The following is a 14,227-nucleotide window of genomic DNA, read 5'->3' as shown; positions in this document are numbered from 1 at the left end:
TTGACAGGAGTTTTGAGGGATTTTAATAGGTGTTACCCACAACTCTGCCACCAACCATAGAATCAGTTAACCATTATAGCAAGAGGATATAGTTAACTTAGTGTTTTATTAATCCTTTCAGTGCCAACAATCGTTTTTACAGGTTTATGCCTGAAAAATGTCAATTTATAAAGACATTGGTAAGAAGTGAAAGAAGGGCCAGGTTCTGCTTACACGGATGCCTATAATAAATCGCCACAAAGCAAAATAGAGTCTATTGTTGCAATACACTACTTTCTTACATGCCTAAGTTAAATATTACATTTCTGCATAAAAGACTTTGTATTTTAGTATTACCCAGAGGCCACTAGTGTTTTAACAATTTTTCTTATTGGGAACCTAAAAAACTCGGGAAAGTACCTATCGGAAATGCCCCTGTCCATCAGTGCAAGCTATCATAACATACTTCTGACAGAAAAAAGAAAAACATCCCTCAAGCTAGAACCCAAATTCAACATTAGATCACATGAGCACTTGTAAAGGTTATCTTTAATTTTTATACCAATAGTAACATAGTTATGATAACCTAATCTAAATCTACTTATATGGAGTAATAACAAGAAGTAGATAGGGACAGAGTGGCCTAAATTACTTCCTTTAGGGAGGCAGAAAACAAGAACCGATCATAATAACGACCTGCAGTTTTCACAGCAGTTCAAATAATGTGCATTACTTCTAGTTATGTATAGTTTTTTTTATGTCCCAAAGAAACTGATTAAAAAGTAGTGGCCTTCAGATAATACCAAAATACTCAGACTTTTTAATTGATATAAATAGGTATGTATGTAGTTTGTTTATGAGTCATAATTGGGTAGGGTACGATAAGCGGACCCGGTTTTTTATATCGAAGAATATAGTTATCGATACCTAATATTCGCATCTCAAATCCTAGACTATCAATCGATATAGAAGTACCTATAGTCCTCAATAAAAATCATATGTTTTAAATTAAAATATGAATTTAATATATACAGTTATCATACAAATTATTATAACCAAAATTAGGAAAACTGAAGATGACCATATTTACTCCTCTCACAGTTACAGTTGTTTCTTTCCCACAAATTTCACATAATGGGTTTTTCAGTACGAGTTCAACATGTTGAAGCCACGAAAAAGCAACGTCGTGTATTTTTCTAGAATTGACTGCCATTTTTAATAATCAGAATTACTTATGTAAAATTGAAATATTATCCTTCGTGTAATATTTTAGAGTGTTTACAGCTATTGATATAGATTATTTAAGTTAATAGTTCAAAATAATTAATCAGTAGCGATTGATTATATCGATTGTTATGATTAAGTAATATCGTTTGCAATTTTGATATAAAAAACCAGGTCCTCTTATCGTACGTGGGGCCCGCTTAATCTAATTTAATAAAATTCATATTTTAATTTAAAACATATGATTGTTATTGTGGATTATAGATACTTTTATATCGATTTATAGTCTAGGATATGAGATGCGAATATTAGGTATCGATGGTTACATTCTTCGATATAAAACACCGGGTCCGCTTATCGTACCCTACCCTTCACGCACAATAAAATCAGTTCTTAGTCTATTTAAAGTATATTTTTATGAAATAGATTTTGGTATCAATTTACAATATCGTGACCATGGAAAGGTATGTTCATTTTTTTTTCCTGAAAACTACAATTTTTCCTGAAAACTAAATTTTTCCTGAAAACAATAGTGAAGAAAAAATTCGTCCGCAACGAAAATCAAAGGAGTTACGATTTTTTGAAATCCTCTGAAAACTCTGTTTTTGACAGTACCTCTGGCAATTTTACTGAAATGATGACGTTAATCCTGTCAACGATGCCTGCCCGCTGCGCAGTGCTGCGCACTGCTTGCTCTTTTAGAAAAAAAATTAACTCGAGCTTGCAAAAGTCGAATCCCAGATCACGTGATGCCCCTGATCCTTAACCCTCCAAGTGTTGTTCGACAAAATTTTGTCGGTTATTTTCCATCCTTAATGCAATAATGCCCGAAAGGCATCAATATAATACAATGATATACTTTCCCCCCAGTTTATATGCACCTGTGATAATAATACTTGGCTATAAATGCCCAATCCATGAAAAAAAAGTCCATTTTTCATGGTCACGGTATTGTAAATAAATACCTAGATTTTAAATATAATAATACTGCAAAAGTAACATAGCCATTAATTTAATATGGATGAATACTTAAATAAATAAATATATATTTATCTATTAATATGTTTTAAATACTTATATAATTTTTTCAAAAAAGAAACTATGAATTAATTGACATGATAATAGGTCTAATCTGTGTTTTGTTATTAGGCCTAATTCTTTATAAAAATGCTATAGAAGAACATAATTGTTAATGTAAGTAAGGTTTAAATAATATATTTTATTACCACTGAGAGCAAATTTTTCGACTTTCCAGAAGAAATTTATTTATTAAATTACAATTCCAACAAATAAAAATAGGCTAACCTAAGTTTTAGTAACTGTCCATTTCTTTTAGTTTCAGTTCATTACAATAGGAGAGATTTTATAGCAAATATTTCACAGCGGTTTTAATGCAAAAGATATATTTTGTATTAATTTTAAATTTTCTTATTCTGCAATATGCATATCTCAGAATATAACCGAACTTACATATACATTAAAACTGTCGTGACACTTGATGACAAGATGGATGACTGATAGAAAGAAACTGGTGGAAAGACAACAATAAAAGAGATTGGTTTGATGGTTTCGCTTTATCTGTAATAGAGCAAGTTAACAACAGAAAATGCAGTGCTGCACTCTACCTTTGACTGTCCGTCAGTCAATTTCTTTAAAAAAGTAATCATTTTGTTAGAAATTTTAAATTCCGTTATATTCAATTTCAGTTTTAGACGTATCATTTGCAAAATCATAATAAATACATTTTTACGTTGAACTAATCTCAACGTAAGTATATTTTAATACGAGGGAATTTTACAAACTCAAAGTGTGTATTCTTATTGAAATATGACATTTCAATGCAGCCCCCAATAAAAAAAAATCTATTCTCATTAAATTTTCTCAACTGCAACTAAGAATTAAAATTATAATCACATGATCGATACGTGCAATTTGCACCCGTCTTGTGACATAACCTAAAAGAAATCAAACTACATCAAAACAATATCATATCTAACAAGAATCCGGAATTGTGTCAATTATAAAGCTGCATGGTTAATAATATACTTTCATACTTTGAAAAGCTTTATTTTTTGTTATTCCTTGATATTATTATTACAAGTAAGAGGTTCAATCAATTTGACCTGTTTTAGTGGGGTTGTTAACGACTACTCACCATCTTGGGTATTGCAAAGGTTGTGAAAACGTAAAGGGCGTAGCCTTCTACTTGGCACTGTCGATAGCATGGTCGCCAATGTGATATTTATATACAGGGAAACCCGTGTCGCTTCCCAGTGTCACTTAAAGGCTGTTCTATTAGTTTGTCACACACAGTACTGGACTTCAAACAGCTTGCGCTGTATTGTTTTACGAAGAAAACATCATAATGTTAAATAGAAGAAACACACGTTACTTTTAGAAACAAAGAAAGGCGATCAGACCAGTTTACATTGTCCACCTCTCATTACAAATTAAAAATCTAAGAAAACATACAAATTGTCTTATTTGTAAACATTACAAAAGTAATTAATTGCTGCAGTATCTACTGCCTAAATACCATAAAGTAAATAATACTACACACTTTAGATATCGGAGGGCTGATGCTCTAAAATAAAGAAGGCTTAAACCGGAAGTTTAAAATACATCCATTAGAAGGCGGTATATTTGAATATAAATTTAATTGAATGTGTCAAGAGTATGAATAGTGGGCAGTAATTTTGAGAAAATACTTGAATAATAAATAAATGTACCAATAATATTATGTATTTTCAAATCTATTTGCTGTAAAATTTATCCATACATAATAATTAAAATTCGAGTTCAAATATATTGAGGTTGGAATTATAGTTTTCAATGATTATTTATTTGATTTGGCTTCAAAGCTATCGGCGTTGTTAAATTTTGAATTAACTGAATAACTTGTAGTTCTATTTATTTTTTACGTAAGGATTGGTGGTTTTTATTGTGAGTATTCATATATTAGAGGGGGGGGGGGAGGTTACATCGTAAGCAGTTAGTAACTGTTTTCTGAAGCGGTAAGCAAATTTTGACCTTACAGAGATTTATGAAATCTTTTTCAATAAACACAGTACCGTAAGCTTCTTTTAGGTAGACTCTACATATTTTAATAAAAAGCTGTCATAGGCTACGTTATGATTTTGCACAAAAATGTAGATATGAAAATAAATGTATTTTTTTGTTAACATTTCTAAATAAGATGCATGTCTTGCATAAATCTTCATAATATAAAATAAGGTACTGGAATTTTTTTCTGTAAAGATGTTGACTAATGAGGCGCTTGCTAATGTTTTTGCAAATATTTAGTAATTCCTGCTAAATTTCTAATTTGGAACACTTTCGTTTAAAAAAAATGAAACCAATATTTATGATGTTCTATACAATAAATTTACTATTTTTGTGCAGAAAGCTGCATACAGATTAGGCTACATGGGGGAAAAATATATGTTTCTTAATATTTAGTTACTAAGAAAAAATTAACGTTTTTTCAAAAGTAAAAATGTGTTTATACAACAAATTCTAAACAGAAAATTTGTCAAGTTATAACTAAAAATTTCACAGCAAAATAAATTAATTGTTTCGGAAATTAGTAAATTAAATTATGTCATATGAAAATAAAAAAAATGGTAACAATTTTATTTACCCATTTCCATTAGTATATTGTTCGTTTGAGTACGATATTAGTTCTAAACATAAATCTTGAGCTGGACCAAGGTACTGCGTCACATCCGTAAATAGAAATATTGTCACTGTGAATCACTTCCCATGTTAAATCCTTATCGTTCAAGTTATGATTTTCATTAACTCGTATATTACGAGTACGATGTTAATGAACCAGTTAGTTAAATATACTTATTGCTTCGATCTACTGATTATTAGTATCACCAAGGTCATTTGATTTGTTAACTTAAGATTGTAATTGTTGTAATTATGTATTAGGTTAGTTCTTTACCTGAAGAAGAGATCAGATAGCAGATCTCGAAACGTAGAGTTACTGATTCTTGTTTCACTGAACGATGGTAAATGTCCGGAAAAATCCTGTTTCCTTCATCAAGGTCAAATGCGAATATTGCAGGGGTTTTAATTTTCCATAACTAAATTGCATATTAAAGCAATGTTGTCCAGTTCCGAGTTATGTTCCAAATTTCAAGAATAGCTCTCTTCAGAGTTAGTTTAAAGTAGACTTCATAATTTGTACTTAACAGGCAGACAAGAAAATGTGTAAACAGAACGTTTTGAATCAGTAATACAAGTTAACAAAACGCATTGAAAAACTCCTTAAATGAATAGCTTGTTATGAAAATAACATTGCAGGTTAAACTAAAATGTCTAAGCATGAAACAAACCTCCTCAAGAAAGTAAATTTTTTGTATAGTGGTAAGTTATTGAGAAAGGATAATTATTAACTTTCACAATAGGTATATGCTTTGGTTGTTTTTATTAAATTGTTTATTATTTGTACTTCTTGTTGCCAGCATATCCACACGATCAATGTAACCCCAATGTACTGACGTTTACATTGTTCTACATTAATGTAAAGGTACTGCAGATAAAATTTCATATCAAATTTCAGTCCTGTAGTTGACCCCATTCGAGAGTTATAGTCCGTACAGCTAGGCGAACATCGGATTTCGTCATCAGCTATTGGCAGAAGAGTTTTCGATAAACGTTCAGCCAATAAATATATAGGATACATTCACAACGCTAATAGTACCTAATTCAAATTGTATATAGGTTATATAAAATCTGTCTACTATTTTAATTGTATTATAAAATTCAAAATATAAAGCTATCAATAGTATGTATATTTTAGAAGTGACTACTTATATTGGAGGGCTATGGATTTATATTTTGCACGGGGAAACAACTTTCGTTCTCGTCACGCTTGTTCGCTCTGTAGCTGCTAAATGGGGCGTGACTATCGCGGCAATTTTGATGTCAGGGCGTTAATTTACTTTTAAAAGATAAATTAAATTTAACAATATCAATCGATAAAAACATAAGTACAACGAGATGTGGAACAACAAAGGATGCTGTGTTTACAAGATATTTAATAGTATTTTGTTCCAGAATTTTTATTTTTTATTTAAGTTATTATAAACTCATGCTTTCATTTTTAGAATATAATGACAATGAGAATGAAGTAATTATCTAAAATACAAGATTGTAGTGAACATGATACTGACCAAATTGAAGAAATTAATACAAACAATAATCATGAATATGTATACACATTTATTACTTTAATATTTAGAAGTCAGTGATCATTTTTATATATGAAATGTAAAACATGTACAAAATATGCATACAATTTATAAAAAATATACAACTTTTTATGTCAAACAATTGATTGTCTCATATTAATTTAAAATATAAACATGACCATTTAATAATTATTAGCTAACGCACGTTTTCAAGATATACGGTACTCGTATATTCACAGCCCGTTATAAGAAGTAATCACTTCTGTCGGTCAGTCCAGCGACTGCCTTTCCGTTTTTACATTTACTTTTACCCAACCAAAAATACAGTTAAAGAAGTATTGTAGCGATTAATTATATTTAAAATCAATAAAGAGGGTAATTGACTGACGGCTGTGCGAGCGATATTATTTTAAAACCAATGAAGAAAAATCCATCCAAGCTCTTACAAAAATGTTTCTTTCCCTGTACAAACAAGATTAAAGTAAGTCTCCAAATAATTTAACTTAATTTCTGAAACACCATTTGTTCTAAATTACTGAAAAATTACCTCAGAAATGCTTCTCGCTTCGAGAAATATGCACACGAAAATAGAAGAAGGGCGCTGTAGGGTAATAAATATACTCTATATTCGGTTTACTTCAACTGTTGCGATGAGTCATAAACCTTGTCATTATCTGAAATTGCAACAAGAAAATAAAAAAAAATATTCACTTGTGATAAATTGACTTCGGAACTAATTCATCACTTCCTACAGAAATAAAGTATCAACATTTATTTCTTGATTTTAATAAATTTATTCGTGGTTATATATAATAACCCATAAACTAAGATTTCTCTTATCCAGAAACATATAGAGGCGCTCAAAGAAGATTCATTAAATTAAAAATCTATTGAAATACTTGTAATCTTCAATTTTAAACAAAAGTTTGTAATAAATACATGGCAACCTTCTTTCAAACCAGAGTTTGAACATTTATTTTTAATTGATAATTTATAATAATTCTAGTTAACTAATACTTGGTTAGTGAATAAAGTTGATGTGTTTTTATTATTTTGTTTCACAGCACACACTCAGCAATGTCATGGCAAAACTCCATCTAAATATCTCCCTTATGTTTACCGCATCTTCATTAGCTATGCCATAACAAACATCTACATTTTCTTGTTCACGCCACGTAGAAACATTGTTCACACTATTTCATTGTTGGAAAGTTTCCCACACTGTGGATATCCAACAAAAAATGAAAATGGCTATCTACAATGAGAACTACATTGCGTGAGAACTGCTTCGGGGTTATATGAACCTAAAAACTTAGATATATAAATTATGATACTGACGGCGGTGAAAGTATAAAACCAGATGTATCTTCTTAGATTCTCACCAGAGTGCACAAACTACCAGTCTTACGCCCCTAATCATCTTCAATTCTCACAAAGGTTTCAAATGGACACCCTAATGTTTCATAGTACTGGCAGAACTTGGAACCAATCCACATAACGAGTTGTTCTGGCCCGACCACACAGTTATATCAGCACTGCAATCAATTACATCAGAGTAAAGCACTAATTCAAGTTCCTTTCTTGGCTAAGCTCCGGTTCCATTCAGAGGTATAATAGATAACAACATATTTAAATACGAAAATCTAATTATTTTTGAAAATGTCATGGTCTGATTTTGTGACAAAAGTGGTTATTTGTGACAGTATAATTCAATTTACCAAGCAGTATAATGACTGACCTGTACAAGTCGTGCATTAAAAGGCGTCATACAGCACAAGTCGTTCATAAAATAATCTTAAGTAGACGAAATTTTATGAAATAATAAATTTCATACTACAACAATATTGTTCAGCGAAAGGATTCAGTGTCTATTACCATGACTGTATATACTATGCTAAAATCTACAATAAACCACATATATGGCATATTTTGGACATAAACACAATTATTTGCTCTTGGACTTACAGACTGCTAATCTTCAGTCAAAGGACATAATCTCTCCATGTGAATTATCTCAATATCCTTCAAAATTTGATCAAAGATGTTTGGGGGCATCTCATTATCGAGCATGGTCACTGCTTAGAAATCCAAAAAGAAGAATCAGTTCTCAGAATTACGAGTCGGGTTCATACAGCTTCGAAATATTGCTTACACAATTCAATTTTTGAAATATTTAGAATTCGTTGTGGAAGCTATTTTAGTCGACACATGTTAAACCGAAACGATACCGTTGGTTATGCCACTGGCCGCGTAATCCTGAGAGCTAAGAATAGCTACTAGAAAACTTCTGTCAAGCCAATTGGCGTGGCTTGTAAACAGGTATTTCTAGCAAAGATAGATTTTACAAGAACTGAGTTCTTATTACGTTCTTATACCTTAACTGTATGAAGAATCAATTTATGTAGAGGGTAAAAATAGCTTCCGGACGGTCAAATCAAACTCGCTCACTTTACCTGAATCCTGATCAGGATGAAGGTCACGTGACCTATCGCCAGTCCAATAGAGGCAATTGAGCTAATTATGATGACAGCCACGCGACGTCAATAGGCTTTAGAGCATTTCTGGAACCAATAACACGAGCTTTGCTGTAGCCAATTTATACAGTACAAAGGAACATTATTGTAAAACCATCGCAAAAAAAGTTCTTTATAAAGTAAAACAGGTTTGATTACAACCAGTCAGAATCAAAATATTGATTGATGTATAAAAATATCAGGCGATTTTCTAACCTAAAATTCTTGAAGTGTTAACATCTTTATACGTTTTGAATTTTTAGTTATATTCCGTCTACGTATTTAGCTGCATCCAAAAACTCACACGCTGCCTCCAGGTATAGGAATGCATAACTGGTATGTTCTATCAAAACAAATATTTGCAAAAATACATGTGTGTCTACTTGATTTAAGTTGTTAACACTATTACGGAGGTTTCTTTATAAACAATGCATTTATAACATAGTTAAAAAGCAGTAAAAATATTTTTCTGTTATCCATTAACACGATTAAAACGGCTGAATAAATATTTTCAGTAAATGAGCAGGGAGCCATATTTACCCATCTAATGATAACACGCTTGTATTATCAGCTATTAAATTAAAAAAGAAACCAAGGAATAGCTTTATACTAATAATACAGGTGAAAATTTGTTCAATAATTGTCAGAATCATTGACATTTTATTAAATGGAGGATGCATGTGTTCCTCGCAACATTATTGTTTGTAAAAGTTTGATGCAGGTATTGTTTTGCATATTTTGTAAATACGAAAAAGTTGGTACGAAAGTATTTGTGATGACTCTATAAGAATACTTGTACCTGGAAAGTTTACTTAAAGAAAGTAGCCAACTACAGATCCCTGCCACCAAAGACAATCCACACTAGACATCTCACTCAGGTTAATTGTTAGATGTCACCCATCAGAATTCGCTAGTGTGCTCGAGGTATCGTGAATTGTAGTACCGAACCTTCCCGTCAGATTGTGCTATGACAAGTTGTGACTTCTGTGTTTTCTCGTGCGTTTTACTTGTAGGATTTGAACGCTTAGCACGATGGGTTGTTAAATATTCTCAAGAAGGACTTCCAAAATATTTGTTAGATTATTGTAAATGAATGGTCACATTCCGTTATGCCCCCAACGCTTAAACTTTTTTCAATGAACTTAGAACGTTATAAAACGATGTAGTTGAGTAACAGAACTAACATTCCATCAATCAACAAGCATTTCCAGGTATTGCGGTCGATATTGTTGTCGCTGTTATCTTATCTTTCTCGAGAATCCCGATTACGGCAGGCCGCGCGGCATCACATGATTATTTAATTAAGTTTTTTACACGGTTCATAATTGCCTTTCCATTACAATTCAATTTATATTTCTGATCAGCCCCTCTAGAATTTGATATTTTACTGTTAGGTACTATCTCGAGGGATGTTTTTCTTTCGTTGACATACGGTTAATTAATTTGATATACAGTTTATGTTCAAATGTCATCGGAAAGTATTTTAAATGTTTTTTTCAAAGATAACATGCCATGAAAAAAGGACGATGTTGGTTCTGGGCTAGTGTGAGGAAATTCGTTGTAGTGCACAATATACTTTGTAATGTTTTTTTTGTTTGCACAAGTTGGCAGCTTGCTTTGAGGCTTTGACAGTCAAGACAGATGATTGGTCAGAAGATTTGTTTTCTTCTTTATGTTTAGAGTTTAGAGTATTTGTACATCTATTCAGTGTTCGTTTACAAACATTATTGAACATTCTTGTGCACCTATACACTTATACGTTGTGACAATGACAAAACCGAAAGGGGATTTTAAAAAGAAGAAAAATGTTGGTAAAAGGGAACTCGTGGTTATAGTTAGTCCTACCAAACCAAGTTCTTCCAGCCAAAAAGAATCAATCCTGGCTTCACAGAGCTAACCTACCAAAGTGCAAGTACGAAAAGCGAAAAAGCTACTGAAGGCATTAAAAAATGAAGCTAGACAGAAGGAATTAGTAGCCAAGAGAAAACTGGAAGATGAGTTTTTAGCTTAAGATAGTGTAATTGAGTCAAGACTAAGATATGAATAGTTTGCTGGGGATTCTTTCTATGGAATTTTAAAAGAATTTTTGTTGCGCATGGTTTTCCGTATAGTCTGGAGTCTCGGGCCCCGAAAGAGTTATAGAGTTGTTTTGACCACATAGTGTCTTAACCATCCCCTACGGTCTAGTGTTACATTGCCAAAATGGATTATTAGCAGTAAAATACAATTCATGTTACGACCATTCACACATTGTTTCAGCGACTGCAAACTTTCTTTACTCTGTAAAAACGATACAGCTTCTTCCTCGCTCTTTGGCAAATCCCAAATCTAATTAACATCATTCATTGCACTATCTACAAATCACTACAACAAGTGTTCACTACGAAAACAAACATAACATTGAGCTACAGAGTTAGGTTATGTATGATAAACCTAGACAGGAATTAAGTACAGTCTGATAAGAGCACTGCAGTTGCACCGGTTATTGACCTTCGACTTGACATACTTTCACTGATTTGACTGTCCGAGCAGATAAAAATTCCTACAACGTGATAATTGTGTACAGATGATAAACAAATTTGTTTCACAGTATTTATTGTGTAACTACCCACCCGAAATTGCTAAACCTCGTTTATTTTTAATATATTGGCATCCGTTTAATCAGAAAGTACGTATAATTGTTTTAGTTTTGGTTTTAATAGCGACAATGTGTTTACAATACCAGGTCATAGAACAATAGAAACTTAAATCTAAACATTTATAATAATCAAATTCTTTATTTTGGTCTTAAATAATTTAAATGTGTTTCTTCAGTAATTTAAATACAACCGCTTCAAGTTTACTGTTATTAATGGCCAAATTTAAACGTTGTGATATTCACTGTTTGCTTGAAATCGTCGAGATTGTTTGCATATGAGCTTAACAGTTACTTGCTATTAAAGCGTTTTCGATTATTACTATTTATTTATATTACAAAAACAATGTTCTCTTGTTTAAATAAAAAAGTTAAAAGAATACGAATCTCAAGTCAGAAATTATGAGACCACGATATTTCCTTATTTTAGTAGTACATACAGTTTTTGCGAACATTTGATTATTAATATACGTATTAAAATTCATTAAACACATCATTGCATAACTTTAGCATAATTAGTAGTAATTTTATTTCTATAGATAGGTCAACTATAAAAAAACACTTTTTGATAAATATCAAATTTTGGATATGTCTCAATCTTAAGTTTTGTTGTATAATTGTTTACCATAGTTAGATAATTTTGGTAGAAATTTGTCAAAAAGTGTAACAGTAACAGCGAATGAAATAAAAGATTTAAAACATCACAATCGACAAACCAAAAGGTGTGCTTTTATTTGTTTCGTTACTACTAACACTGTCAGCACTTATGTCAGCACAAAAGTTACTAATACACAACTACCGACAACATTAATAGAGATGTTCAAAGTAATGATTAATCGCTAGCTGGTTAAAAAAATTAATATTTGTAAACAAAATCGAACAATCAGAAACATTTTTCATTATTTCCATGGTAATCAAAATTAATTGCTCATTCCAAATTCAAAATTGAATCGTCAACATGCTATAAAGTTTAGGTCGAATTTAATTCGATTGGACACCGGCCGGGTCGAAATTCTCCGTTCCCGAATTTCCTACATTTGACTGATGAGGCCAAGCAGAGTGGATATCGGCCTGGTCGAAATTCTCCGTTCCCGAATTTCATACATTTGACTGATGAGGCCAAGCAGAGTGGATACCGGCCGGGTCGAAATTCTCCGTTCCCGAATTTCATACATTTGACTGATGAGGCCAAGCAGAGTGGACACCGGCCGGGTCGAAATTCTCCGTTCACGAATTGCCTACATTTGACTGATGAGGCCAAGCAGCGTGGAAACCGGCCGGGTCGAAATTCTCCGTTCCCGAATTTCCTACATTTGATTGATGAGACCAAGCAGAATGGATACCGGCCGGGTCGAAATTCTCCGTTCCCGAATTTCATACATTTGACTAATGAGGCCAAGCAGAGTGAATAGCTACCGCACATTACGCCTTGACATCATTACATTTTCTTTTCGGCTGGGCCCTTCAAATTGTATGTAGTTGAGTCGTCTTAGTCTTATAACACAAGATTAAGAGGTGGCGGAGGGTTGCATTGCAACTATGTTGCATTGTGATTTTAATTAAAATTTGAAAAACGATTCTGTACTTTTTAATGGTTGATATTTTTATATAACATTCTATTTGCTAAAGGGAGAAAAAGCGTGTTCTCACAGGAAAATTGTGATGGGTAAGAGTCGCATTCGTCTTAGCTTTAAAATTACAATAAAATAATGCTGATTCTAATTGAACATTTAATTTCCTATAGCATCTGGTCATTTTTTCATTCACAGGAAGATTCGTGGTTTTTAATTTTAAATGAATCAGCATTACGGAATTGTAATGCAAAGGTAACTAATTGACTAACGATTGTTTTTTTACTATATTATAATTACACGTACAAATGTACCTGTATAGAATATTATATTTGGTTACGTGTCAATTTCTAAAGTTAGCATGACATGGAGGGTGTTGATTAAAAAGAAAATAATTTTATACAGTATTTATTTTTGGAATGTCATGGATTTGGATCAAAGACCAATAATTGTTTATATAGTTTATTCACCAAATGTTGATAGTAACACGCTGCCCACAGTGCGGTGAGAATCTGTTGTAACCACAGAGGCCACTCGCGAGTTGTTATTTACCGAGGTGGCGCTGCTGTAGATCTCATGTGAACCTGCGCGTCATGTTGTCATGGCAATGGTGGGCGGTGCCACACTCTCAATTCTCGATGAATGGACAATAGTTAGTTTCTGATTATCACTTGTTAACATTACGGTAAAATATTTGTCACATTTAAACTCACTCTTTCTTACATTTTTTCTTAATTTAACTGTAATCAACCCTTTAAAATTCTTTTCGAAATTATCACAAACGATTATAAGTGATGTTCTCATGTAGATAGTAAAAAAATAGCTTTGGAAACCTGCATTTAAGAAGCACGCACTCGATTCCATAAGCGAATAATATTCTAAAAATATTTGTTGTGTATAATATCACTTAGACCACTTTATCACTTTTATCTTGTGTTGTTTATAAACACAGAGTAAAATTAAAAAGTGTTCTGGAATTCCTATAAGATTTACTAACAGTTATATAATCAAGTTACGCTTCTCAATGTTACATATAAAGTATTTTCCATACTTATACATAGCAGGCTAGTAGATTATGGAGAACATTGTATAAGAGATTACCAA

At 32.1% G+C, this 14,227-nt stretch overlaps 1 protein-coding gene across 3 annotated transcripts in view; it reads right to left on the bottom strand.

Moving 5' to 3' along the window:
- The window catches only part of LOC124357684 (pickpocket protein 28-like), a 38,015-nt gene extending 34,504 nt beyond the window's left edge, over positions 1-3,511 (bottom strand). Inside the window, exon 1 of one of the 3 annotated variants that reach the window (XM_046809684.1) lies at positions 3,359-3,511. In XM_046809684.1, coding sequence (XP_046665640.1) covers positions 3,359-3,361 — 3 coding nt within the window. In that variant the 5' untranslated portion in view covers positions 3,362-3,511. Of the gene's footprint in view, positions 1-2,508; positions 2,647-2,673; positions 2,789-3,358 lie in introns of those variants that run through there. The other 2 variants (XM_046809701.1, XM_046809692.1) reach the window with 2 other exon arrangements.
- Between the last annotated feature and the right edge of the window lie 10,716 nt (positions 3,512-14,227).

This window comes from Homalodisca vitripennis, chromosome 1 (assembly GCF_021130785.1).
Source record: "Homalodisca vitripennis isolate AUS2020 chromosome 1, UT_GWSS_2.1, whole genome shotgun sequence".
In the NCBI taxonomy this organism is placed as follows: domain Eukaryota; kingdom Metazoa; phylum Arthropoda; class Insecta; order Hemiptera; family Cicadellidae; genus Homalodisca; species Homalodisca vitripennis.
The sequence above is the reverse complement of the archived record's forward strand: the minus strand, read 5'-3'. Positions and strand labels throughout refer to the sequence as shown.